A 25,062-nucleotide genomic window follows, 5' to 3' on the forward strand; every position below is an offset into this window, starting at 1 on the left:
TCGTGATTGATGATCCGCTTCCGACGTCCGACACTTGCTCGTCGATTGTGCGCGGCGTCGACTACCCTGGAAACGACCTCAAGAGCATCACAGTGTCGGGATCGGACCAGGCGCAGACGTTTGCGTGTTGCGACGCGTGCGTCAAGACCCCGAGCTGCCTCGGCTTTGTGCTCCACGAAGGCAAGTGTTCGTTGAAATGGGTCTTGCGCGGCAAGACAGAGCTCAACGGCGCTCTTTCGGGCCAGTACACCGTGTCCAGACCCGGACGTCCCGCGTGCCTCGCCTAACCCGTCGCGTCAACCTCGTGTGTCCGTTTGTCCAAGGGTCTCAATGTCCATCGCCGTGTCCATGACGCAGAGCTTGCATAGTTATTACATGTCGACACCAATAAGGTCTCTATCTGTTCTTCTTCTGTTGCGACGTGCAGACGGACCTAAAGTGCTCCATAACGCTATAACTCCATAGCACTGCGATGTGTCCGTTTGAAGAATACGACGTTTGCTTTTGGCAGCCGATCGACGCCCCTGACATGCAAGAGTGCGGCAGAGTCTACGAGATCAAACCAAGCTTGTATAGCACTGTTCAGTCGACAACTAGAGAAACGTGCGTGTGCTCACAGGATCGGCGTAGTCGACCATCTCCGAGTTGGGCAGCGGCGCTTGCGTGTCATCAAAGAAATTTGGGTCCGAACACTGTTTCTTGAGGGGCGGGGCCAGCGATACCTACGCACCTACTGACAGTATATGTCATTTCCGACAAATGTACCTTGTGACGCGGGGCGACAAAGCCCAGCGACTCGGACTCGTCGCCAAGAAAGTGATCGAACTGCGCGAGCGCGTTGTTTCCGCCAACGTCCTTCGTCACGCCGATGTCCATGGGGGCGTCCTCACTGGGGGTATTCCCACTGGGGGAGTTCCCACTGGGGGCGTGCTTGATGGGGGTCACCGCTGTCGCATCGTCCCGGCGTCGCTTGATCGGCAGCGCCTCGGGCACCGGCATGAGGCGTCCGTGGATCATCGATGTGACGAGCCAGTCGGCTTGGACAATGCGTAGTCTCCATTTCTGCGCCTTCTCGTACTTGGGACCTACCCGGATCTGTATCAACTTGACAATATGTGGCAAGGTCTACCTTGCGGCGCGCTGCACAAGAGATGCGTGTTGCGCTGCGAGAGGCGCGGCGTCACGCGCGCACCTGCCAGCTGCAAAAGCGTCGCCAGCACAAGCCGCTCCATGTCCATATACATGGAAATGCTCGCGACCACGGACCTGGACAAAAATCGTCCATTTTAAAAGACGAGTCGTAGTGTGACGTACTGAAAGCATTGAAGCGGCAGGTTTGGAAACACACTTTGCGTCGCGCTGGACGCGAGACTGAAGAGCGCATGGGCGCGGCGCGGGTAAAAGCGCTTCTCCTACTCGATCCGACTAAGTACTGAGTCGAGCGCAACTAATTGAGGGACCTCGAGGCAGCAGTGGACCCAGAGCTCGGTCACGAGCTTGGCGTGCGGCATGGCATCTTTGAGCGACGCCAGCATCCCATCGGGCAGGACGGCGCCGTGGCACACGACGATGAACGCGATGCGCTTGAGGTCGTTGGCGTTCAGAATGCGCGGGTCGGTCGTGTTGATCTCCCGCGTGCGACCGCCGGCCGCAGCGATCGCCGTCTTGACAGCAGACGCTGGTTTCTAGTATAAAAACGATGAGCAACGAACTTTGAGAGTTTGATATCACGCACATGCTCCATCGGCCACGTGCGCAGAAGCAAGCTCAGGATGCCGGTGAAAAGACCCTTGGGCGCTTCGTCAACCTTCTAAAACCTGCGTCACAACGCATAACCCCGCATGGAAGGTTGGTACCTGCACGGGGGGCGGGGTGGCTTTGGGCGGCGGCGACGGGCGCGCAACGGGGGGCGGTCGAAATACCTTGGGTGGCGGCGCGATAGGGACAAAAGCGCTCACGGGAAACTGCGCTTCGGGGCGACACTCGAACGCCAAGCACGACTCGATGAGCCACTTGGGCGAGACGACTTCGAGGCTGCTGTTGGTGTCGCTATAGTGACGCCAATTCCTACAGACGCACCTCGCTTACGCGTTCCATCGCATGGTGTACGTACCCAAGTACGTCGGCGACGATGTGCGTGACGCTCGGGTTGTAGGCGTCGTAGCGCGTGCCCATGCCAAAGCGCACGAGCCACTTCATCTTGAGCAAAAGATCCTGGGAAAAGCCCGGCAGCCACAGGACGCAGCCATCCAAAAAGTCGCCTGGGTGCACATGTCAGCGCGAGACCTTCGAGAAGAACGTACCGCAGGGTTCGTCGCGAAGCAGCGCAATGCATTGCGTAAGCTCGTCGCTGAGCTTCATGCTGGTACTTGGTCCGTCGTCGAGAGGGACGTCGTCGTCGGCGAGAACGCGGTAGTTGTCTTCGTCGACCAGCGCCTTGGCCTCGACACAAGCCGCCATCCATTGCAGCGTCACGACTGGAATACCATGTGCGATCGCTGCGTCGTACTTGGCGCCTCCTGCTTGCTATGCACAATGACTGCATGAGGCGGAGGGACGTAGGACAATCTCGGTACTTCGGCCAGCAGATGTGAGGTGGTTCCGAAGATGAGGTCGGTCTGGTACACGGCGCGATGCTCGTCGCAGAGCTGCTCGACCATCTCACGGTCTTCCATGTATAGACCTATGCGAAAAAGCCCTGTGAATGGCGACGCAAGCGATGATGACGAATGCACCTGTGGTGCAAATACAGAGGCCTTCGAGAATGCCAAGCTCGTGCGCCGCCGTGGGCACGATAGAGCCTGCGCGCGAGCACTCGACGAGCCAATCGGGCTTGACAACGACTATGTTGGCGGCAACCGCAGCCTTGTACTTGTCGGATCCGACGCCCTTGGCGAGGAGGTGCGTGACGCCGACGTGGAGGTCGTCGTCCCAGCCCATGCCGAGCTCGTGCACGAGGCCCTGGGCGCCCGTGTTCTCCTCTGGCGTCAAGCCCGTACTGCATACGATGTACTACACATGATAGAACGTGAGGCGACGTCGGCGCCGACGTGACTGCCACCTCGGCGGCCGCGGGTGCCATTGGAACGCGGGACGACCTTATCCGGCTCAACACAATCTCAGAGGTGAGAATGCATTTTTCCCCGGCAGTTACGACACGCAGATAAAGGCGATACCAGCTCGCCGTGGCCCACCGCCAGAGACAGCTTCTGCGACCCGATGCAATACCCTCAACGTTGCAGGAGGTGCCTTCGCGGAGCTGTGTACGGCAAGCTCCAAGGCTTGCGCGATGGAGCTTGCCCGATACGTCCATCTGACACGTTGATGCGCCAGTTTGCACTTGCAAGACGTCGCTAGCTACTCGCCAAAGACATGACGTTGACGGAAGACGCAGCGAGGGCCAGGGACCCTGCGACAACGGTGCTCCGCGCTTTCCTCGAGCTTTTGTTGTCATCGCCACCGAGAAATTCTCGTATGGCATTGACGAGAAGGCGGCGATTCAGCTTCACGGCCCGTTTTCTGAGCCTTGAGTCATACTTCTCTGTCCAGACCGGTGGCGACGACCGCTCATCATGTCCACAGAGCTCCACTGAGCGTCGCTCGAATGTTTGTCGTCCCACGCTGTCTCACAAACATCGATTTTGAGGCAACCACATTGCAGCAAGCTGGCCGTCATGGGCATGAATAGCTGTTTTACTACACGGCAGATCCCATGCGCGTCGACGAAGAAGGCGCAAGAGAGAACACAGTATTGGTAGTGCAGCAGCGAGCGAGCGCTGTTCAAGGATCCGGATACACTGGGCTGTTACACGCGGGTATCCGGAAAGTCAGCGTCAAAAAATTGGGAACCAGGAGCGTGCACAGTTTTTTCGCCCGTGGTTCGACCGAGGACGCATGCCGGGCATGAACGGGATCGAGATCAACATGGGCAGCCGCGCCTTCGAGGAAGCGTCCGAGTGCGCGGTCTGCGCCAAGAACTTCCACGCCTTCCGCCGCAAGCACCGCTGCAAGGTACATGATCCATCCATCTCCATGGCCTCATTGGCGGTGCCAGAGCTGCGGCAAGGCCGTCTGCCGCGCCTGTGCGACTGCCCACAAGAAGGCGACGCATGGGCTCTTGGGCCATGGCGACGACGGGTCCCGCATTTGCGACATCTGCGTCCAGAACGAGCGCGCCGAGCAGTTGGAGCGCATGCGCATTGCCGAGGTCGAGCACGCGCGCGCCCGTCAGCAGGCCAACATGGAGCGCATGCAGCGCGAGCGCGACGAGGCCGAGCGTCTCGCGCAGCGTGAAGCGCACAGAAAAAAGGTACGCCAGAGAATGGCCATGGACAGTGCTCACGGAAAGGCGGCAGGTCGAAGCGTACAACGCGTTGGTCCGCAAGCACTTCGGCGACGCTTTGCCAACGGTCACGCGGCGGCGCAGCTTTGACCATATTTATCCGCCATCGGACATCACGGCGCTCCACCTGCAATGGCTCGAGTCGCTCGTCGAGCGGTCGACCGATATCGTTCTGTGCGTCGATCCTGAGCTCCTGTAAAGCTCACGATCTCATTCCATCCTAGGCTGCACGAGAAGCCCATGATCACACAACTCGAGTCGGTTATTGAGGAGTGCGCCATTTGCCTCGAGATCCTCGAGCCCGGCCATGCCATCTACACGACGGCGTGCGGTCACTCGTTCCATTGGAGCTGCCTCAAGGAGATCAAGAGTTCCGAGTCGTCCAACTCGGACCAGTGCCCGTCGTGCAGGTACCTTGCAGCGTCAATATTAGTCGGCTGATGGACATCTTGCCTAGATCCAACATGAGCGAGGTCCAGATCAAGAAGGCCTGCGACCACCCGCGCGTTCGCGCAACACATTCGTTCTGCCGAGACTGCGGCGAGCGCGTGACCACGGCCGACGTCAAGGCGCGCGCGGACGAGGCCAGCAATTCGGCGCCGACACCCAACCCTGCGCAAGCTGCGAACGGAGCTACGTACCGCGCGGGGTCGCAAGGCGCCCTCGTGCAGTGCCCCCAGTGCCGCATCCAAATGCGCGTCTTGCCCCACATGTACAACATGTACGTAACTGTATATGTATCTTCGTCGTTAGCCGAGCATCATGTTGTACTGTAGGCGTGTTGCATGCCCATCGGGTCACATGTTTCAGGTGCAGGTCGCGCCGACGACGCAGTCGGCGAATCGGCCCATGGGCAATGCCCCGCGCAACCCGAACACCGGCTACCCCGGGGCCAGTTCAAGCTCGTATTTTTATCGATCATAGCGCGGCAAGCGTCCACTCGGTGCAGGCAAGTGGAACCGTGCAGTCGAGTCCATGGCGCGCTCTGCGCCTTCATTCCTCGTATATCAGAGAATATAATTTGCTTAGGTTGATACGACCGTCGCCGTCTTGTCGTGCTTGCAGCTACTTGACGGTTTGCAGGATCTTGTCGGCTTCGGCCTTGAAGTCGCGGAGGCTCTTTTGCTTGGCCTTGTCGAACACTTGCGTGGTATCCTTGAAGATCTGGGTGTGTAGCTTTTGGACTTCCCTACACGGATATCGCCATGAGTCGCGTTCCAAGCACTCGAATAAAGCTGCCCACTCCATTTCGTCGGCAGCCACGTCAGCCAAGCGCTTCAATCGCTTGGTGCATTTCTCGTAGATGGCATTGTTGACCTGCTGGAAGAGCTCGAGCTTCTGGATCGTCTCCTCGATCTCGGCGTCGATGGACCGCAGGAGCTTCTCGTAGTTGCCTCGCATCGTCTTCTCGACCGAAGCCTTGTTGAGCTCGAGCACACGACGCATCTCGTTGGCGCATGCTTGGACCTTGGGGTGCATGGGCGCCGTGGGCGCGGGCGCGGGGATGCTCCAGGCGCTGGTCGTCATGTCGATGGGGTTGGCGTAGCCGGCTTGAGTCATGACGACGGCAGGTTTCCGCTTTGGTGTTCGGGGGTGCATCGCTCGGGGCTTGGGAGGACAATCGGGAACTGCCACGCTTTGCGCGCGCGATCTTTAATCCGGATAAACATGAAACTGTCTGGGGAATACAACTTGATGTTTGTATGTTCATTGCGTTTTGTCCGGATAGCAAACGCTCACTCGAGAATTTGCGCGCGAAAGCAGAGATGGACGCGCTCCATGGCGCCGAGGACGACGTCGAGAAGAAGCGCCACATGAAGAACCCATGGAAGGAGTCGTACCAGTCGCTTCTTGGCTCTTCCTTCGGACCTTCCAGCGACATGGCGCCGGCGCCGACCCAGGAGCGCCAGCGTTCCGTCGACCTGCAGCATGGTAACCTCGCCGGCAAAGTGACATGCTACATGCACATTGTATCGTAGAGATCAGCAAGAGCTCGCTGAACGTGCATGTCCGATTGGGTCGGATGCAAGTATGGGAAGCTGGGAATGCGATCGTGCTTGCGTAGAGCTTTTGCAGCGCCAGATCGACGACTTGGCGAAGGCCAGCACGAATGTGCGAAGTCAACTTGCGTTGGAGAGCCATGTCTCACGCCAAGTAGATGGATTCCCTACTTGGCAAGAACCCGATGAAACGCGCCCCAAGAAGTAGTGCAGGTCAGCATGAGAGCGCCGCCGAGCAAGTCGAACCCGACGACGCCAGCTTGATCGATGCCCTCGCGGTCATGGTGGAGAGAATCCACACGCACCCCGACCTTGCGCGAGACGTGCAGCTAGCATCGTGGCAACAAGCTCTGCACATTCCCAGAATCGATTGGGGACAATTCCAGGGCCTTGCTCTCGACGATGCCCAGTTCGATCGACCGAAGCCGTTTACCGACTGCTTTAAGGAGGTTCCCGAGTCTCATGACGCGGGCAAAGAAGCTTTCTGTGCGCTGTGTATATGCATGTCGATCTTGTCTCATGGTTGCGTAGTCGTCAAGTGCTTGAAGAGCATCAAACCCTTTGTCATGGACGACTTTGTCCAGATCAACGACAGTCTCGACGACGGTATACTGCTTTATCGGAATAGCTTACCTGAATGACCAGGTCTAGATACGGTGAACGATCCAATGGGGTCGATAGAAATGGACTATGACATGCCCGACCCGCTCGACGCCGATGATGCAGAGCCTTTCGACCTCGACGCACCAATGATTGATGAGCCTCAACCCTTCAGCGACCAAAATATGATAGATGACAACCAGCTGCCCAGGTTTATTCTCAATTGCTGAGCGATGCTTTTCAACACAAACGTAGAGATGACGGCATCGAAGACATCTCGGACATTGAAGATTCACGACCACACATTGCACAAGCAGGACGTGCCAATGCACGCCCAGCAAGTTTGGCGTTTGAGCCAGCTCTCGAACAAAACAGCCCCTCGCAACCCCATACGGACGACGTCGGCTCAATTGAAGGACCAGGCGTGGACAATTCGTCGCTACAAGCAAAGATTCTCCAGGCATTCCAACGAGCCAAAGACGCTTCACAACGGAGACCAAAAGCGCTGAAGCACACAAAGCGGTACAGTGGCTCTGCGAGTATGACACAATGTCTAAAAATGACATGCGTAGGGCAACTCCAGAACAGGTTGTTTGCTCTCCAGTTCTATCCGCAGCTTATTTAGTTTTCGTGATAGTTTCGAAAGCCACTACAGCACTTTTTCCCATCGGCAAAGGCCAACGCGTCAGCTATTACCAACCCCATCTTGCCGGCGCCAATTTGCCTTCCCAAGTCAATTCGCGATCTGCCAAGTACCGGCTTTGTCCTTGAAACAAGTGGCGGCCTTTCCCAACTGCAGTGCCAACTTTTGGCCCAGTTTCCGATTCCAGCAACAGTCCAAACGACGTGCACGTGTCCGTGGAGGCTTTGTGAAAGCACCGCGCATGGTACGTCTCTGCCCATTGGAAATCCAATCCATACCAATCTGTAGACACCGAAGGCGACGTCGATATGGGAGGCGGCGACGCCAGCGAACATCTCTTACCGGTGATGCACCTCTACATGGCCGCAAAGACAGTATACATAGCGTTGTTGTGCAGGTCATGCCGGCTGAGGCTGAAGCTGAGCATCCGGTTCCGGTAAGTTTTGTAGGGTTATGAAGGTCGTCAAGCGAAAAGCCCGACTGTTGTAGAGTGTGGTCATGGTGGCGACACCGAGCGCGACTTCAGCTCGTCCTCGCTCCAGCAGCTCCAGTCTAATTGAACCCAGCTTGAAGCGATTGCGCACGGTGGCTCGACCTTCCCGTCCAATGTCGCTCAAGATGGTCATGGAATTGGTGACGACGGAAGTCGAGAAGTCTGCATCGACGACACAAACGAGGTACTTCCACTCGGTGCACACTGATGCTACTGGTTATCACACGCATCTGTAGTTTTCTGTCCAGTATATTGGAATCATTTGAAGGACAAGTCACGCCCCAGCGGTGCGTGACGATGCTTATATCTTCAGATTTTGATCTCAGGTCCTCGCTAGGGCATTTGTCGCGCTTATCTTTCTGGCGTCACGCTCCAACGACAACGTACGGAGCCATAACATGCTCGTCTCTGACTCGTTGTGAGCTTTAGCATCTCCATCTCAAGGTCACGAGCATGCGCAACTACTCGGACGTCAAAATTCAACTTGGCCATGACGAAGCCTCGGCAGTTACAGGTCGTTTTCCAGGGTATACCAATTAAAAAGGGAGTATTGGCTCGATGCACCATGTCGATGCCTTGGAAGATATCACAGTCGACGCCGATGCTCAATCAGCTCTATCCAGCGTCCGAAAGGCAGTCCACACTTCTTCCTTGTGAGGCAGGACAAGCTGCGTTCACTCTCGTTGAAGAGGACGATTGCTCGTCAGTCGCAGAGAGTTCGGTTTCCGAGCCACCCGAGAACGAGCCCCTCAATGAATTTGTCCAGATCAGCCGCACGGTGACGACCAACGCCGAGTCTTACCGAACCTTGGAGATGTACGAATGTCGACTCTCCAGCTCTGAAGGCAATTTTTGTGGATTATTAGTCTGAACCGAAATGCTGTTGTCAAGCTCCGCGACCAAGCCAAGCTGATCGAACGCCTCAAGAGCGAGAAAGTTGCCTTAGAAGAACGCGTTCGGAGCCTTCAGCAAGACGTCCAGCTCAAGCAGCAGGTACACACTGCCGATGACATACATACCGTCATACTGGATATGTAGATGGGGCACAGCATTGCGCTCGCAAAGCGTGGGCCTGAGCGTAACTTGCCACAGCTCGACACGGGTCGAAACGAAGGCATCTCCATCCGTACAGAAACACGCACTAAGCTCGAGCTAAAACATGTCATAGCTCGCTCGCCAGCACGACCACATTCAACACCCGCGTCCAGTCCGCGAGGTTGTGCGCAAATATTTTCGTACAATGCACGAGACGACATATATAGGCGCCTCTCCACGTGCCGTCATGTCGCCTGATCGCAGTGCAGCGATGACACCCACGGAACTTCGGGAAGTGCAAGGTTTGCGTTTAAAAGTGCACCATCTCGAAATCGAGAAGAAGAAACGCAACGACGAGTTTACCGCGCAGACTAAAATCTACGCTCGAAAGGTGCAAAAGCTCGAACAAGAGGTATCGATTGTTGCATGTATCAGCGCAGAGAAATTAAATCGGTGATGTAGCTCGCAGAGCTTGACACCCGTTTACGCGAGCGCGACACGCAGATTCGAATGCTCGAAATACGAGCGCAGCACCAAAGCCAAGAGCTACATGGTAAATTACATGCGCCTTCACTTTGGAGATCAACGAATGGACCTATAGGCAACCTCGTGTCGCCACGTATGCTCACGGACGCGATATGGGGCAACGTCGTACCGCTAAAGACGCATGTCGAGCCCGTGCATACAAAGTCCGATGTTGGTGCAGCATTTGACGAGCTCTTGACAAGCAAACTCCTCGACACGCTGCAAAATCTGCCGGGGCACTACACGAACCAATGGCTTCATGAAGTCAAGGTATCGCTTCCTTCACAGCATGGACTCTGATCTCTCTTCTAGGAAACCGCAACAAAGCTAGCGGTTGTTCACGCAGGGTTCAAAGCTCTCGCCGGGTCTTTCCAACGTGCAGCAGCGAGCACGAGCTTGTACGACCTCGTGCAGCTCATGTCCACCGAAGCGCTCGCGCTCGTTGGCGCCGAAGAGGTTGCCTGCATGACACACGCATCAATTGGGTCAAATGCGTCGTAGGCATTCGTGTTTGTCGTCGATCAATTCCAGAAGAACGAACTGTGGTGTCGCAGCATGCGCGGTGACGGGGAGCTCGTGACGTCGCGCTTCCAGATCCCGCCCGTGTCTGTCGCGCTGCAATCGTCCTACAGCGAATACATGGCACATCAACCTGCAAAGCACACGCACCACAAGTCGACCGTGCGGCGCTATTTACCGAGATGTCGCTGAAATCTCATTTAGACGCCCGCGATACCAGGACGTACCGAGTACCACCGTGCTGAAGCGTTCGTTGGCGCATCTGTGCCCGCGGTCGTACTTCCACACGCTTTGCTACATACAGCGCCGGGTTTTGCGCCTTATGCGTATCACACGCGCGAGACGCTCAACATTCCTGGCTGCAAGATCGCGTCGCATCCACTCTACTCGGGCGACTCGACAAGCACGGACCGGCTCATCGCACTAAAGAGCTCGGCGACGCTGCTACTGCCCATCTGCAGCTCCGACAGTTTGGAGCCGATTGCGATTTTGCAGGTTCGCCATCAGCGTTTTCGATAAATTGTGCCGATAATGGCGTTGTAGGTGTGCGGGAAAACCCAAACGTTTCGTGGCATGGGCATCGAGGTCGAGGTTGAGAACTGCCGCCCCTTCTCACACGAAGACCAGCTGCTACTCGCTGCCTTTGCCAACTTTTGCGGTGGAATGCTAAAGAAAGTGATGAGCTTTGCCGAGCTCGAGACCAACCGCCGCAGCGAATACGTGGGCTTCTTTCTAGACAATGAATGCCATGTCGTCATTCGGCGCGTAGGAGCTCTTGAGCTTGTCGCGACAAATCTTCACGTGCCTCGACTTCAAGAAGCTCTCAATGCTCGTTATGAAATCGACCAAAGAACTTCTCGACACGGGTAGAGGACCCCGCATCACGACCGTAGTGAGCCCAATTGTATCTTTCTTGTAGATCGCTGCACGCTGTTTGTCACAAAGATGACGTCGCCGACAGGTATATACATCCTAACACGGCGTCTCTAACCTCGGTACTAGAGACGGTGCTGAGTGCATGGCAGTCAGACATGGGCACCGGCAGCATCGATTTTCACAAAGGTACCATGATAAGATTTCCTTTGGTCGAAATTCTTACATTTTGCCAGGCACGGAAATCGTAGTTCGACATGGCGAAGGCATTGCTGGGGCGTGCGCCGAGCTGCGTTCGCTCGTGAACGTTCCCGATGCCTACGAGGACAAGCGCTTCAACCGCGTACGCGTTCCACTGTTTCTTATGTTTGCTTGATCGCGTTTTCACTAGGCCTATGACGAAAAAACAAAGTACCGCACCAAGAGCATCCTTGCCGCCCCCATAATGAGCTCCAAGTCAACGCTTCTCGGCGTCATCCAAATGATCAACAAGTCGGGCGGGACGCCATTCCGTGCCAAAGACGAAGAGCACCTTGTCGTCGTCGCACAGCTCATTGCCCTCGCCATGGAGAACAGCAATCTCTTCCAGAAGACGCAGGTTTTTACGCATCCTCGATGCGCGTTTGTATCCAGGCTCGTAGGACGTGAGCCGATGCATCGGCACGTACATTCGGCACTTGCATCTGAACGAAGCGCTGCTCAACCTGAGCGCTGCTGCCGAAGACATTGTCGGCGTCCAAGGCGCGACCATCTACCTTGTCGATGAGCGTACGAACGAGCTCTTTACGTTTCACAAAGTCCGCAAGACGCGCATCGACATTCGTCCGTCGAGCTACAAGCACGCCATTGACCCAAGTCCTTCCTGCAGGCTAATAGACAGCATATGATGTAGGGGCAGCATCATGGAAGAGGCCATGACCAAGCGCACAGTTGTCATTGTCAACAACACAGGCATGTGTCTCCATTACAACCCTGCCGTCGACGCCATCAACGGCATTGCGGCCCACCAAGTAGACTATCTTGTGCTTGGAATTGGTCGCGGTATACGAGGCTAGATCATGTTTGTGCCCCTCTTCCAGTACGGGAAGAACCACTTCCAAGACAAGATATTTATCGGTCTCGTGCACTTGATCAACCGGAAGGGCACTGTGCACGACTTTGACGAAGACGACTCACTCGTGGCCATTGTTGCCAACCAAGCGGCGGGCATCCTCACGAGCATCATGGAGCGACAGGTGCTGAGGCTCCACGGATCGAATCCTCATTTCGTTGCCATTGTAGAACAATCTGCAACTGCACGAAGATACCAAGGTGCGTCGTGTGCAGTGGTGATGTAGACGTTCATGGATGTTGTAGCTTTTGCTGGAGACGTGCATGTCGTTCTACAAGGAGCTCAATCCGCTTGGCGTCATGAACGCCGTCTACAATGCTGCGACGGCCACGTTTTCGATTGAGCAAGGTCATTTGTGGCTCCTGAACGAAGACAAGTCGAGCCTATGGACGCCCAAGGTGCACCACGGCTGCATAGTTTGTACACATGACAAATACCTAGCTCTTGCCGCCCGAGGAGCTTCAGTTTGCCAACCCATCGCTCCTTCGTCGGTTCTCGGTTTCGACAAGCGACCGTCTCGAAGTGCCTTGCATCGAAGGTAGTTCGAGACCGACGGATTCGAGTGACTTGGTTCTTAGGTCTTCTCAAGCGCGTGGTGCAAGAAGGCCGCATGATCTGCGTGCGCCGATGGGACCTCATCGTACGTGGTCTTCGATTCCGCCGTAACTGTACGGTTGTCCTAGGGGGAAGCCAACCACATTGAAGGGGTCCAGCGGATCACAGCCACGGACCGAGCGGCCGGTTTTACCGACTTTGCCGTCACCGCCGCGCCAGTATGGGACTCATTTGGAATTGAAATACTCGGGGTACTCATGCTCTTGGTACGTCTCTGTATTGCGAGGCGCCGCTTACGATAAGACTGCATTCATCTAATTCTAGTATCCTCGCGGCCGCAGCTTGCACCGTCTGGAGCTATCCAAGATTCCAATCTTCACACGCCAGGTATCCCGTATATCATTAGGTGAAGCATCGCTGATTTACCTCGTAGATCACTGGGGCGCTCATGGTGTGTCGTGAAGTGTCGCGCCACCTCCATCACGTGCGGCGATTGGAGTCCATGCTGCGGGGCTATGGCCACGGCGACTTTCCGCCACCCAACTGCTACTCGTCACTTCCTGGAAGTCCTGCGCATGTGGCCGCGCACGTCTTTTCGCTCGCCATCGAGATTGACGCCCACGGCTGGCTCAAGACGCAAACGTATCCGATCAATCTCTTTAGCAAAACGTTCTCGCTCAAGTCGCGCACCGAGCTGCTCCGACTGCCTATGGACTCAATCGGCAATCGGCACGTGATGCAAGTGACCAACAGCCCTCGCGCCGTCTTTGCAAAGGAGCACTTTGACAAATGGTATGTGGACTTCGCGCCGCTCCACAAGTATGATTCGTGCTCGGTAGGGTCGGGCATGAGATTGCCTTTGGCGACTGGGAAAAGGTCAAGTATGACATTCACAACGCGTTGAGTCGAAAGGAGACGCTGAGCGCCTATTATGGCAGCTCGCGAAGCGGCCGTAAAGTTACGTTGGCACCGCTCTCGACGTCGCTCCCGACGCCGCGCTTGGGCGACGAGGACGGACGACCGCTTTGGGATCTCTCGGACCACATTCGGCACGAAGTCGCGTCGTTCCTATGGCTCTTTTGCACCAAGGACCTCCGTATCGAGTGGTCACAAGTGTTTGCCCTCTTTATGCCATACGACAAAGAAGTCACAGGCACGGTCGAGCCGCTCCATTTCGAGCACGTGCTGAAAGCCTGTGGCGTGCATCTCAACCACCATGTACGATCGCAATTGCGGCGACAACTCACATGATGCGCGTAGGAGCACGACGCCCTCGGCAAGATGTTTGCCGTCTACGCCAAGCCCGAGAAAGGCCAGCTGGTCGATATGGACGGCGCGTACGTCATCCTGTACAGGTCGCCTCTCTTCTCCGCATCAAAAAGCAAGGGAACTTACAGTCACATAGAGAATTGTTCCAGTCCTTGGCGCCCAGCTTTATCAAGCACACGCAGTTTGACTACGAAATTTTTCCGACGCTCAACGCGACGACGCACGCGGTATCTAGCATCCAACTCATCTTGTCGCCGACGGGCGCCGAATTTACGACCATCTCGACGCTTTAATGCACCATCGTGTTGATATTGATTCGAGCTGGATCATTCGTCCTTTGTAGCCGCCGCCGCTGGCGTCGAGAGCATGCGCACAACCGTTGCGACGTGCATGAGGCCGATAAGGATGCACGCTGCGAGCTGCCCGGTCGGGCCAAAGTTGGTCTTGCCCCAGCCGCCGCTGTAAAAGCCAAGGCAAAGCGCGGCGCCTACACCGTGGAGATCAAAGAGAGGAAGGAGACGCATAGTGCTACCGGAAAGCAAGAAGGAAATCGCGCCTGCGATGCGATGCGGGAGGTCCTTGGGGTTCTTCTGACCACGCTTGAGCACCCCCTACACACAGCACCATGTGAACCGTTTGGACGCAAATAAGCTCTGACATACCCCAACGTAGTTGAGGAGGTAGCCGCCCACGGCCGCGCACCCGACCAGCGAGTGCGTCGTCTGGAAGTGCGGCCATCCGTTCCGCTCCTTGTTGACGTAAATGGCGCCAAAGCCCGCCACCATGAGCAGCACCGTTGCTGTCTGCATGTACACGTGCCACTCGAGAAGCCCCGACCTACGGAAGAGGATACGTATCCGTGTGTATGCATGGAACGTACCGCTTGGCAAAGTTGGCTTCCGCGCGCCGACTGCTCATGGCCAAGAGCGCTCTAGGCACGATACATTATGAGAGGTGGCGTGCGCTAATGCAAGCAGCAGCGTACGAAGGCGTCGTGAGAAGGTACGCCAGCGTGAAGCAGACGGGGTGCCACGAGAAGAGCACGATGGGCTTGGCCACGAGGGCCATGTAGGCGACCCACGCGCACACGCCCGCGCCAAGTGCGATCGCTGTCCCGTGCAACATGATGCAAAATGCAAACTGACACGTGCACACATATCCGGATACATGTACGTGGATGCCGCAAATCTCACGAAGTTCCTTCCGGCCGCAGCTCTTGAAGCGGGTTTAGGGTACCGCCCATCGCGTGCTTCCGACGATGGACTGACGACGTTTAGAGGTCACAAAGACCCAGCGCATACTCACATATCGTACCCTCTACTACTCTGTAGCTTGCCAGCGTGCCCGAGACGCATCATTAAAGCGTGATGACGAGTCCCTTGGCGTAAATCAACAATTGCCCTTGTCGTGCCGAATGCCCAGAGTTAAGGACTCGTCTCCTCTCTGTAAAGATATGGGCGTAGTACTTTGTGCTTGGTACTACCTGCCCTTGGAGCGAGGCGAGCGGTGGCCATCAAGTTGGGTGCAATTAGACCCGCCCTGCGCTGGCCGGCTGCCACGCACGCGATTTTGGCGACCATCCGGATACGCGCCGGCCATTGGCTATTGCCGAAACCAAGGCGCCAAGATGATGCGAATGAATGGCAAAGGGAAGAAGCGCAAGATCGCGTCGGTCGACGACGAGATCGAGAGCGTGAACGCACTGCTGCAAGGCGACACGACCGCGCGTGGTACGTCGTGCTGCTACTTGCCATGTCTCTCATAGGCGTGAGCAGAGTCGTGGCAGATTGGCAAGCGGCTCAAGACGCTCATCGATGCGCACCCGGGCATGACCGACGAGCAAATGGGCAACACGCTTTGCATGTGGGGCACGGCGATTTCGCGCATTGCGACCGAGAACGATGACGCGACGCTCGCCGAGGCGGCCGTCGACAAGTTTGAACAAGCCCTCAAGCTCCTCGGGAAGGACGAGATGGGGCCGTACGGCATGGCGCTCTACGGCAGCACGTCGATGGTCGTCGCGACCGAAAAGCAAGACCGGTACGTCTCCTATTCGAGGCGGTGGGCACGTCTGGACTTGGCATTTTATGGTGTAGGCATGTCCTGGAGGCGGCGCTGCAGCAATTCCAAATGGCCGTCGACATGGACACACCCGAAGCGTTCGAGTCCCACTTCCAGTACGCAAAGGCGCTCAAGGAAGGCTCGCATCTTGTGCAGCACCTTCTCGAGAGTACGTCTTCTCCACTTGGACATCCGAAGCTCAGGCACGATATAGATGGCGCGGACGAGGACAAGGCGCTGCAGTCGCCGCAGCAGCTGCAGGAAAAGGTTGTCCCTTTCGTTGCTGCCGTATAGATGTAGCAAGGACACGATAGGCGCTCGGTATCTGCAAGCATCTTCTCCAGCACCACGCCGATGTGCTTGGTCAACCGACGACGTCGTCCGACGATGTGCTCGGTACTCGAGTCCCAAACGAGTCCTTGGCTTATTTTCGAAAACAGCCAAAGCCGCGGGTGACGACGACGAAGAAGAAGACTGCGTCACGACCGAAGACATGTCGGAAGTCATTTTGCTCCAAGCGCAGCTCATGGCGCTGCTCTCGGTGGACGACCCGGTGACGATCTTTACCACGTTCAAGCAGTCGTACAGTGCGTCATCTCAAACAGAATTGTACTAGTATCTTAACTGGCGTGTGCATAGACATTTTCGGCGAAAACTACAACGCGCTCATTGAAATGAACGCGTTCCTCATCCAAGTGCCAAGTACGTTTCTTTTGTCTAGTTGCACGCCATCTCTCATGTGCGCAGAGGGCGACGATGCGATTACGTGGGTCCAACACCTCGCTTTTGTCGCGACCGAGTTCAAGAAGGTCCTCCTCTCGATCGAGTTTGATACGACCAAATGCGACGTACGCTGTTTTCCAGGTATTAATAGATAGTGTGCTGATGAAAATGGTGTATAGCACGTGATTCGCTTTTGCATGGAGGACGAGCTCGACGCGTTTGACGAGCGGGCGCCCAAGCTCCTCGACTGTCTTGGCCGGAACCTCCTCGAACAGCTCAAGTGCTATCGCGAAAAGCAGGATGTGCTCGCCGCCGAGACCATCTTGACGCTGCGTACTGCGCACCACCTCCACGACCAGTTTGGGTGCTACCCCCTCGCCACGCTCTTTGCCCACCCCCTCTACGTGAACGCCACGGTACGTCCATGCCATAGTGTGGGCTATGGATGTATCGAGATGTGATATATGGATGTAGGAGTGCCATACGTGGATGGAGACGTGCGAAAGCTACGGCGTTCTTGACGAAGAGTTCAACGCGGCCGAGTTTGCGTCCATGGAGAGCGAGACGTGGTACCAGCAGTTTGTCGCCGGCGGAAAGCTCAAGCCCACCGAAGCCACCGTGGTCGAGTAACTTTTTAACTGCTTACTATTGCTCGAAATAAGGCTTATCTGTTGCACTGCCCATGCCGTTTGGCACTGCGACAACGTGCATCTTGAACTGATGTGTTCGATGACAATTTGTACACAACGTCAGTAGCGTTGGTCTCGGGTTCGGATTAGAGGTACAAGCGAGTGCCACAGAGAACCCTTGTCTGGAGCTCTTGGCGAATCGCCCACACGGGGTTGCACCCATTCTCTGGTGCAGAGGTATACTCGAGCGTGAGCCACCCCGCGCGCCGAGGGCCATCCTCGGGGCCTCCGTCTTCCTGGATAACAATCTCATTTGTCGCAGTGTTGCAGTGCCCACAACTGTACCTTGGTCCAGCTGATGGGCAACTGCCAGCCAGGGATCGGGGGCTCGCTGCGCTGCCACGCAAAGGTTTCGTTGATCCAGTTTTCACCCTATGCGACGTTAGTCTTCCGCCGGTGAATGGAATGGAGGCGTACGGGCTCGGTCACGGCCAGTGCCACGTAGATCTTGGCAAGCTCACGCTCGTCGCGCACGGCCAGATCGAGCTCATAGTACCGGTCGGGGACCTTGGGATTGAGAATGTTGAGCCAACCGAGGCTTCGCGCCACCTCCTTCTGCTCTGGCAAGCTCAGCGCGTCCAGTATCTACGACACACTTGATAGAGCCCGAGAGGCTATGTCGCGTACGGTGGCAAAGTTCTCGAGGTCGATGATGCGGGCAAACAGGACGCGGACCGCCTCCGCCTTGCCATGGTGCAGCGTCGGCATGCAGTCGATGATTTCGTGCGCCTACTCCCAGTCATATTGCGTTCGTCTTGGGAAGAGTATACTTGGTTGACCGAGAGCCAGCGGTCACCAATGGCCGTCTCGATCTGAAAGAGCTTGTCGCGGACACTCTCGAATGTTATGTGCCGAATGTGAAACACCTGCGCAATGTATATGAAGCGCGTAGCGAGTGTCGAAGCGCCGACCTCGGTCACGCGGTGCAGCCACGCCTTCATCTTGCGATGCCGCACGGCGTTGCGCACGAGGCCCCAACGCTGGCGCACCGTCAGCAGGGGCATCTTGGGTCGCTGCAGCTCGACCGAGCTCTCGCGGCCGATCTGCTGCACGAGCTGCTGGAAGCGCCGCGTGGACATGGGCTTGGTGCCCCGCTTGGGCCGCGACGTCGAAACATAGTCGAATTCGAGCTTGCCCTTGGACGGTACGTTCTATCCTCAATCGCATCATACGACAACCGATGGCATTGCTTAGTCGACTTGCCTGGAAGAAGGCCGACGTGAGCACGACGGGCTTGCCGTCAAAGAGTTCGTTGCGGAAGTTTTCCCAGTTGCCGTGCTGGGACGTGTCTGTCATACTGTTGGTACAAAACGACGCGGGAGGGTAGTACCGCCCCGACAGGACCGGGTTTTTGAAAATTGCTTTTCGGCTTGGGCGATCTCGGCGAGCTTCATGACCGCCTACACCCTTCGATGCAGGTAGCGTCAACCAGCCATCAAATACCTGGCGATCCTGTGGGCGACTCAGGTCCAGCTCGTACTTGGCCGTGGGAAGCCCCATGATGGGAAAATACAGCGACCCCATGCGGCTCCGAAGGTGGTAGCGCTCACGGACGGTCAGCGTATGTTTGACGAGCATGTGCGCTTCCTTGCTCGACACAAGCTGCGGCAGCATCTTAGCGACGCTCCCGACACGCCGCGCCTCTTGGAGCTCGCCACAAGTCTCCATGAGGACCATGGCCTGCTCGGCACTCATCCGAATATCCGTGTTGTCGACCTACCATATAGAAAAGTATGTGGGCGGAGACAAATCCGCGGTGGTCGTACCGCGGCACCAAGGAGCTCTTGGTGCTGCTGTTCCACTTTGCCATCCACAACTGTCTTGACGAGCTGCTGCAGCCCGCGCTCCGAGAGGCCTTTTCAAGCTGCGACAGGCCGACGGAGGGGTAGGGGACGCACCGTAGGACGCGATAATTTCGCGCTCGCTCATGAGTTCTCGCTCGTAGGAAAAGGTGATGTCGAGGATGCCTGATGCCGGCACCTTCCACACGGCGCCACTGCCTTCCTCCCGCAGAGCCAAAGACGCCACAATGCGGTCTTGAGCGTTCATTTGTACCCGCTGAATCACCTATGCCGTCAAATAGTGTAAGATATGCGGTGGGCGACGCGCAGAGGACTTGGTTTTTCAAGAGCTCGACAAACTCGTCTTCTTCGATCGTGCCGCTACCGTCGACGTCGTAGATCTTCATGGCGCTTTGCACGTCTCGCTCGGTCGGTGCCGCCCCCAGTAGCTACAGGCGAGTCCATGCAGTTGAACGTGAAATAGGGTGCGCACGTGAAATGCAGCGCGTAGCTCGTTCATGTCGATGGTCCCCGATTGGTTGGTGTCGATGATATGGTACACCGCGTGAAAGAGGTCGCTTGTGAGCTCACACGGCTCGATCGCGCCGCTGCGGTCCGCGTCCATTTGCTCAAAGAGCGATTCTAGAGTATTATAAAATAGTGTTGCAAGCTGCGAACGCACGGGCTTGGGCGGGGGTCGGGTGGAACCCCAGCTCTCGGAGCACGGTCTGAAGTTCGCCAATGTCGACGGTGCCCGACTTGTCCTTGTCAATGTCGGTGAACGTAATGTCCAGAGCACTCTTGAGCGTCCGAGCTACATACAGTCTTTGCCCAAGATCGACCAACATTCCTGCATACGTGGCGGCACGAGCTTGATCGGATGCGCTTGCTTGAGCGGTGTCTCTTTGGTCGGGCGGTGCAGAAGTTGCGCAAAGGTGCACCCGCGCTTTGTCGCGGCGAGGCGTAGTAGCTCGTGCGCAATCATACTCTCGTACGGGTCGGCGCAGTTGAGGCAGTACACGCCGCCGGGCTCCATCGGGTCGAACGTCGTTTGGTTGCTGTGGTCGTTGAGGCTGCACGCTTTCATCGAGATCGAGCAGCCGCCTACAAAGATAATACGAATATACTATGGCCCAAGGAGGAAGAGGGTAAAACGTACTCGGCGTGCCATTTTGCACCATGGCGTACATCAAGATGCGCCCGCCTTCCTTCCCGATATTGTTGCCGTCGAGAATCAGCTTGTGCAAGGTCGCGTTCGTGCGTGAGAGCGCCGACGCAATCACAGACGCGCCCTTGCATCGAATGTTGTTGTACGAGAGGTTGAGGACCCGGAGCGACTTGTTGACTTCAAGCGACTGGCCAAACGCCATTGCTCCTAGGTGCCGCGTGAATGCCTCGGCTCGCAGCGTACACGCACCGGCATCTCCGAGCGCGTTGTAGGCGACGTTGATCTCGTACAAGTTGTAGTTGAGCCGCAGCGCATTTGCCAGCGTGACGCCACTATATGCACCCTGCATGTCGTCTCCGTATGTTAAATTCGAGTACCTGGCAAGGCGCAGAAGGTTCCAAGCAAGATCCAAGTGCGTCAGCGTCAAGTTGACGTTGAGCATGTTCCCGATGGCCTCGCCGCCCGTGATGAGGTCGGGCTGGACGACGTTGAGGTTCTCGGCCTCGCCGATGCGGTTGCGGCTCAAGCGCAAGTCCACCACGGATTTGTTGCCTAGACAATAAAGTGTCGTGTCGCGATCGGACAGGTTGTCATCCGCGAAGCAAGTACTTTCAAACGCCGACATGAACGCCGCGCACTCGTGGTCGTCAATGTCGGCGTTGCAGATGCTAAGGTGCGTGACCGTGCACAGCGTCGACCCAATGTAATGCTTGAGCGTTGACGCGGACGCCGCGCCAATTTCGTTTTGGGAAATGTTGAGTTTGGTCAAATTCGGCTTGGCTTCGAGCGCGCGAAGAAGCTTGTTGAGAGCTCGGTCCGAGAGGCGGTTGTCGCACACGTTGATTTCTTCGACGAACGGCACGTCGCGCAGCGCTATCGACATTTGTGAACGTCGTGTACCGTAAGAACGCAGTTACCCGAGGCAAATTGTACGATAAACTTGTCGCCCAAGCTCTGATATGAAAAGTCAAACGAAGTCGTGTGGTGCTTTCGGAGGAGAAGCGGCAGCGCGAGGGGAAGGTCCGTGGACGCGAGGCAGTCGCTCAAAAACAGCGTCCGCGGCGACAGTTTGATTTCATTTTCAGTTGCGACGCGCTCGAGCCGGTGCGCGTGCACGACAGGCTTGAAGCTGTACTCGGACACGAGCGTCTCGGGTGCACTTGCTTTTGACGCGATCGCAGAGAAGCACTGGGTCTTGTGATGCATCTTGGTGTACCTACCCCGCCAACTTGATACAAGAAAGAGTATCAACTGAGCAGGTCTACGTGGCATAGAATTTGTCCTTGGCTGGCGACCCAAAGTACGTGGCTTTGAGCTGGTCTTGGGCGGCGGCTTCTTCATCTTCATCAGCCTCGTCGTCGTCGTTGCCGTCTTCGTCGTCCGAGACAGAGTTGTCAACTTGAAGGGCAAACCGACGCCGGGCCACGACCGGTGTCGACGGCGCCGACGGGTCTAGCTACAAACCCATTCACGGTGCGAATCCGTCGAATCGAGATGGGGAGACCTCGGTGTTGACTTGGGGGGGTGGGTCCGAAAACGTGTACATGCGGGGGCGCACCGCGTACCTAGCGCATGGATCCATGCATGACACGAAGCCCCCATCGTCTGCGTCGTACGCTGCGATGGCCGAGTCGCGGGCCCCTACTTTTGTCGCTTGTGCGATAGCATACTTGGAGAGGAGCGCGTCGATCTCGTCGTCGTGGCGAAGCATGTGCTGCAGTAGCTGGTCGTGCTCGGCCGACTCGACGAGAGCGGATTTACGGTCGCCGACACTGTGTTGGAGCACGCTCTTGAGCGGACTCAACTGGGTGGTTGTCGCCGCCTTCTTGGGGCTTCGAAGCGGCGACGTGGCCTGCATGCGACTCGTCTCCGATTTCGAGTCCAGAAGGTTGGCTTCCCAGCTCACACGACCGCGGTAGCGCAGCTTGGCATCCACCGTCGGCTTGGGGCTAGTGCCCTTGCTTTCGTCTGTCGGAAGGGTGCTATGGCGATGCGACGGACTCGGAAACGTCGCAGTGGGCTTGAGTTTGGCTTGCAAGCGGGGCTACGCATAGAGACGATGACCGCGTCAGGGGCATAAATCCGAGGGATACCTCGTCATGCTCTGGGAACATGGCGTGCGTCGACGTGTGGCGCGTCGCCTTTGGCAGCTTGAGAAAGTCGGTGGACGGTGCATCAAAGGGCTTGTCGAGCACGACAACCGGCGCAATGTCGTAGTCCTTGAGCGGGTTTCTACAGCAGTTGCTAAGGTCCTTGCCACGACAAGCCGGGAGGACATACTTGTACCACGGTAACTTGGACTCGACGTCCTTGGCCTTGCGCTCGTAGAGCTTTTGCATTTGCTGCGCCATGTCATTGTTCATCATCGAGGGTCGGCGCCGCCTGTCTACTTGGCCAAGCCAACTGCAATCGCAGGTGAGGAGATCCGCGAGCGTTTCGGGCGTTGCTGGTACCTTCAACCACAGTTTCCCGCGCGTGTGTTGAGCGGGCGACGTGCGACCTTGCTGGGTGTCGCATGGTCGGTTGAGCGATTGCTTATTAAAGAGTGCTCTTGTAGCTTGGTGAATCAAAGGGACCTGCGTTGACCTTGAAGGGAAGCGCAAGTGGCGCGAATATTCTTCTGTCACGTGGCACCCTTTTTGTCAAAGTAACCGTTTGTCGCGCCGCTTCACGCTGTCTAAACCCACGCCATCAAGGTGTCGTGTGTGAGGAAGTCGAGTCGTGGATCGGACATAGAACAATCGAGTTGACTCGGCGCTGCCGCTACATACGAAATGTGCAATATAAATGACTATATTGTCCGTAACGCAAGAGACATCTTGGAGGCTTCTCCCTCTAGCACGACGGCGTCGGCCGCCAAGGTGGCGTGTTTCTATCCGAAATTGGGTCCGCAAAAGCCGAATCGGCGCTTGTGATTGGACAAAATTCCCACACAGGCCCTCGGTTCGGCAGTTGGTTAAAATGCGTGGTTGTCAACAAGTCTTGCGCGTCCTCCGCGCCCCCATGCGCTTCGTGGCCGCGCCCAAGGCCGTCCGCTCGCTCGCCTTCCGCAGCCAGGTCGCGCGCATGTCGACGATCTACAAGGGCCAGACCCCCTTCGAGGTCCGCGTTCCAGCAAGACCAAGCTCGATGGGCTCATGCATATGTCGATCTATAGGACATTAACCGCCACCACAGCGACGCCGAGATCCGCATCGCCCAGGTGCCCGTCATCGAGGTTGACGGCGACACGGCCGTGTGCGACGGCGGTGGTGGTGCCCTCGGCCACCCGCTCGAGTACATCGCCCTCGACATTGTGTCCCACGAACCCCAGGCGTGCAAGTACTGTGGTCTTCGCTTCAAGAAGCACCACCACCATTAATCGTCTTATCCTGCCGGTCGTAACTACCCAATGTACTAGTACTACGTTGGCTCGGTCACGCTTGGTCGCGTTTCCGCTTCTGCTGCTGCGGCCGCGTCGGTTGGGGCGCCGCTGCAATGGCATCGACAATGGCTTGCTCGACAGCAGAGTACTCGGACGCGTCGTCGCGCGCCAAGTTCATGGGCTCTTTGAGTCCCACGTTGGGGTTGCACATGAAGCGCACCTACAGGCAATGAGGCGAGTTCGTCGTATGGAGCTCTACCTCGTGGCCGCAATTTTTGCTGCGCGCATGCATCAGAAAAGGGTGTGTCAGCATGACGTCGCCGGCATTGCCTTGTGTCTACATCAATGCGTCTCTCTCTACACACCCAACGCAAGACACGATATCGCACCTCGACGTACTCGTCCTTGTGGCGGGCGACCCACGGCTTGGCCGTCGCGCTGACCTTGCCGCCTGCCGTAAATACATGATGAGCGAATGCAATGGTGGTCGCTGGCTCAGATGTACCTCGCATGCCGTTGGGCCCGACTTTGCTGAGAATCTGGGCCACGTGCTGGTGGGAGCGAGGGCTCAGGGCCTACGCTGCGCATGAGTCGCCGAGGAGGATCAAGCACACGTACCGTGCCACCATCGCCTGGGCCAATGTCGTTGAAGAGGAAGATTGGCAGCAGTCCCGACTCCTTGCTATCGACGTGGTGAACGTATCTACCCGAAGCGTCAAAACGTGCTGGCACAGTCGAGGCCCTAGCACCTCGCGCCGTCCACGTGCCAGTGCCCCGCGGGTGCCCACGGCAACATCGCATGCCCCGGGAACGTGAGCACCCACCTAGACGCTCGTTGCGTAGAGCCAATAGATTCCAATAACGGCGTCGACGTACCAGCCGCAGGTGAGGTCGGCCGGGTTCCACCTGTCCTTGCCGCAGAGCTGGTCCATGGCTCGCTTCAAGCGAGGCGTAAGCACGCCTGCCCATGGCCCGCCCGTATCTTCGTTGTAGGACTCTACCAAGATGGCATGAGCGGCTGCAACACAAAAGCGGCGCAGGGACGACACCAGAGATCCAATGCTTCTCGGGCCACGAGAGCGAGTTGTGGCGGTCGATGCCATCGGCGGCGATGCGCTCCCAGAGGAACTCGCGGCAGGCGGCCGCTGTCTCGCACGAGAAGGCGTTCTTGAGCAAGACGTAGCCGTGCTCGACAAAGTGAAGGACTTGCTCCGGCGTCAAGCCGATCTCGTCGACGTCTGCGTCGACCATCGTTGCACCGTGTCAAGCTCGGTTGCCAATCCACCGCGATTCGGATATACATAATCATCC

General features: G+C 57.0%; 10 protein-coding genes across 11 annotated transcripts in view; 5 read left to right on the forward strand and 5 right to left on the reverse strand.

Annotated features, from left to right (window-relative positions):
• Positions 1–287, forward strand: part of SDRG_05726 (hypothetical protein) — a gene marked incomplete at both ends in the record, with an annotated part of 2,025 nt that extends 1,738 nt beyond the window's left edge. Inside the window, one exon of the mRNA XM_008611456.1 lies at positions 94–287. Within this exon, the coding sequence (XP_008609678.1) occupies positions 94–287 (194 nt within the window). The remainder of the gene's footprint in view (positions 1–93) is intronic.
• Positions 288–326: 39 nt separating this feature from the next.
• Positions 327–3,291, reverse strand: SDRG_05727 (hypothetical protein). Its single transcript, XM_008611457.1, has 12 exons — positions 3,062–3,291; positions 2,736–3,012; positions 2,577–2,683; positions 2,304–2,526; positions 2,114–2,261; positions 1,857–2,067; positions 1,736–1,810; positions 1,461–1,685; positions 1,315–1,412; positions 1,130–1,266; positions 766–1,085; positions 327–722 (listed from the first exon to the last, which is right to left on the reverse strand). The coding sequence occupies exons 1-12, from the start codon at positions 3,080–3,082 to the stop codon at positions 594–596; spliced, it is 1,971 nt and encodes a 656-aa protein (XP_008609679.1). The 5' UTR covers positions 3,083–3,291; the 3' UTR covers positions 327–593.
• Positions 3,292–3,894: 603 nt separating this feature from the next.
• Positions 3,895–5,266, forward strand: SDRG_05728 (hypothetical protein; the record flags this gene model as incomplete). The annotated part of the gene is made up of 6 exons (XM_008611458.1): positions 3,895–4,011; positions 4,055–4,309; positions 4,356–4,516; positions 4,567–4,752; positions 4,800–5,063; positions 5,119–5,266. 6 exons carry the CDS (start codon positions 3,895–3,897, stop codon positions 5,264–5,266), a joined length of 1,131 nt encoding a protein of 376 aa, XP_008609680.1.
• A 141-nt stretch (positions 5,267–5,407) lies between these two features.
• SDRG_05729 (hypothetical protein) lies at positions 5,408–5,941 on the reverse strand (the record flags this gene model as incomplete). The annotated part of the gene is made up of 2 exons (XM_008611459.1): positions 5,408–5,531; positions 5,586–5,941. 2 exons carry the CDS (start codon positions 5,939–5,941, stop codon positions 5,408–5,410), a joined length of 480 nt encoding a protein of 159 aa, XP_008609681.1.
• Positions 5,942–6,093: 152 nt separating this feature from the next.
• SDRG_05730 (hypothetical protein) lies at positions 6,094–14,280 on the forward strand. Its single transcript, XM_008611460.1, has 38 exons — positions 6,094–6,360; positions 6,408–6,454; positions 6,501–6,626; positions 6,672–6,828; positions 6,874–6,948; positions 6,994–7,153; positions 7,198–7,464; positions 8,416–8,461; positions 8,508–8,592; positions 8,792–8,894; positions 8,945–9,071; positions 9,117–9,204; positions 9,247–9,294; positions 9,341–9,525; positions 9,576–9,666; positions 9,715–9,908; positions 9,951–10,094; positions 10,140–10,319; positions 10,362–10,652; positions 10,701–10,877; positions 10,927–11,023; positions 11,077–11,118; positions 11,160–11,219; positions 11,267–11,373; positions 11,422–11,628; positions 11,672–11,868; positions 11,923–12,040; positions 12,086–12,265; positions 12,312–12,341; positions 12,387–12,539; positions 12,583–12,679; positions 12,720–12,781; positions 12,825–12,962; positions 13,021–13,083; positions 13,130–13,488; positions 13,536–13,914; positions 13,957–14,051; positions 14,102–14,280. Exons 1-38 carry the CDS (start codon positions 6,297–6,299, stop codon positions 14,256–14,258), a joined length of 5,196 nt encoding a protein of 1,731 aa, XP_008609682.1. The 5' UTR covers positions 6,094–6,296; the 3' UTR covers positions 14,259–14,280.
• Positions 14,281–14,291: 11 nt separating this feature from the next.
• SDRG_05731 (hypothetical protein) lies at positions 14,292–15,090 on the reverse strand (the record flags this gene model as incomplete). Its single annotated transcript, XM_008611461.1, has 5 exons — positions 14,292–14,452; positions 14,498–14,576; positions 14,628–14,802; positions 14,846–14,896; positions 14,951–15,090. 5 exons carry the CDS (start codon positions 15,088–15,090, stop codon positions 14,292–14,294), a joined length of 606 nt encoding a protein of 201 aa, XP_008609683.1.
• A 477-nt stretch (positions 15,091–15,567) lies between these two features.
• On the forward strand, positions 15,568–17,467 carry SDRG_05732. 2 transcript variants are annotated; one of them, XM_008611463.1, is made up of 10 exons: positions 15,568–15,695; positions 15,741–16,005; positions 16,062–16,195; positions 16,241–16,293; positions 16,341–16,422; positions 16,467–16,613; positions 16,666–16,728; positions 16,774–16,874; positions 16,929–17,165; positions 17,224–17,467. In XM_008611463.1, exons 1-10 carry the CDS (start codon positions 15,593–15,595, stop codon positions 17,377–17,379), a joined length of 1,341 nt encoding a protein of 446 aa, XP_008609685.1. In that variant the 5' UTR covers positions 15,568–15,592; the 3' UTR covers positions 17,380–17,467. The 2 variants fall into 2 exon arrangements, with proteins under 2 accessions (XP_008609685.1, XP_008609684.1); XM_008611462.1 differs by lacking the exons at positions 16,929–17,165; positions 17,224–17,467 and having other exon boundaries at positions 16,774–16,910.
• Positions 17,468–17,524: 57 nt separating this feature from the next.
• On the reverse strand, positions 17,525–22,753 carry SDRG_05733 (hypothetical protein; the record flags this gene model as incomplete). The annotated part of the gene is made up of 25 exons (XM_008611464.1): positions 17,525–17,674; positions 17,724–17,810; positions 17,856–18,023; positions 18,066–18,167; positions 18,209–18,304; positions 18,350–18,589; positions 18,642–18,727; positions 18,769–18,838; positions 18,882–19,154; positions 19,205–19,293; positions 19,337–19,505; positions 19,555–19,668; positions 19,713–19,861; positions 19,902–20,033; positions 20,078–20,323; positions 20,379–20,594; positions 20,637–20,719; positions 20,765–20,939; positions 20,997–21,260; positions 21,305–21,603; positions 21,653–21,843; positions 21,892–21,952; positions 22,004–22,431; positions 22,481–22,619; positions 22,668–22,753. The coding sequence occupies 25 exons, from the start codon at positions 22,751–22,753 to the stop codon at positions 17,525–17,527; spliced, it is 4,113 nt and encodes a 1,370-aa protein (XP_008609686.1).
• Positions 22,754–23,314: 561 nt separating this feature from the next.
• On the forward strand, positions 23,315–23,806 carry SDRG_05734 (hypothetical protein). The gene is made up of 2 exons (XM_008611465.1): positions 23,315–23,489; positions 23,545–23,806. Exons 1-2 carry the CDS (start codon positions 23,349–23,351, stop codon positions 23,746–23,748), a joined length of 345 nt encoding a protein of 114 aa, XP_008609687.1. The 5' UTR covers positions 23,315–23,348; the 3' UTR covers positions 23,749–23,806.
• Positions 23,804–25,002, reverse strand: SDRG_05735 (hypothetical protein; the record flags this gene model as incomplete). The annotated part of the gene is made up of 8 exons (XM_008611466.1): positions 23,804–23,971; positions 24,011–24,088; positions 24,141–24,202; positions 24,257–24,326; positions 24,370–24,454; positions 24,501–24,575; positions 24,628–24,748; positions 24,801–25,002. The coding sequence occupies 8 exons, from the start codon at positions 25,000–25,002 to the stop codon at positions 23,804–23,806; spliced, it is 861 nt and encodes a 286-aa protein (XP_008609688.1).
• Positions 25,003–25,062: the final 60 nt, after the last annotated feature.

The sequence above is a fragment of the Saprolegnia diclina genome, assembly GCF_000281045.1.
Source record: "Saprolegnia diclina VS20 unplaced genomic scaffold supercont1.15, whole genome shotgun sequence".
Classification (NCBI taxonomy): domain Eukaryota; phylum Oomycota; class Saprolegniomycetes; order Saprolegniales; family Saprolegniaceae; genus Saprolegnia; species Saprolegnia diclina.

Excerpts from the sequence above, each read along its gene's own strand:
- SDRG_05727 (XM_008611457.1), bottom strand. The coding sequence starts at position 3,082 with ATGGCACCCGCGGCCGCCGAG. Across the intron at positions 3,013-3,061 it reads TGGCACCCGCGGCCGCCGAG|TACATCGTATGCAGTACGGG; the intron begins GTGGCAGTCACG and ends TATCATGTGTAG. Across the intron at positions 1,811-1,856 it reads CCACCCCGCCCCCCGTGCAG|AAGGTTGACGAAGCGCCCAA; the intron begins GTACCAACCTTC and ends CGCAGGTTTTAG.
- SDRG_05730 (XM_008611460.1), top strand. The coding sequence starts at position 6,297 with ATGCTACATGCACATTGTATCGTAGAGATCAGCAAGAGCTCGCTGAAC. Across the intron at positions 13,084-13,129 it reads TTCCAATCTTCACACGCCAG|ATCACTGGGGCGCTCATGGT; the intron begins GTATCCCGTATA and ends TTTACCTCGTAG. Across the intron at positions 13,915-13,956 it reads GCGTGCATCTCAACCACCAT|GAGCACGACGCCCTCGGCAA; the intron begins GTACGATCGCAA and ends TGATGCGCGTAG.
- SDRG_05732 (XM_008611463.1), top strand. The coding sequence starts at position 15,593 with ATGATGCGAATGAATGGCAAAGGGAAGAAGCGCAAGATCGCGTCGGTC. Across the intron at positions 16,294-16,340 it reads CGCAGCAGCTGCAGGAAAAG|GCGCTCGGTATCTGCAAGCA; the intron begins GTTGTCCCTTTC and ends AGGACACGATAG. Across the intron at positions 17,166-17,223 it reads CCCTCTACGTGAACGCCACG|GAGTGCCATACGTGGATGGA; the intron begins GTACGTCCATGC and ends ATATGGATGTAG.
- SDRG_05734 (XM_008611465.1), top strand. The coding sequence starts at position 23,349 with ATGCGTGGTTGTCAACAAGTCTTGCGCGTCCTCCGCGCCCCCATGCGC. Across the intron at positions 23,490-23,544 it reads AGGGCCAGACCCCCTTCGAG|GACATTAACCGCCACCACAG; the intron begins GTCCGCGTTCCA and ends GTCGATCTATAG.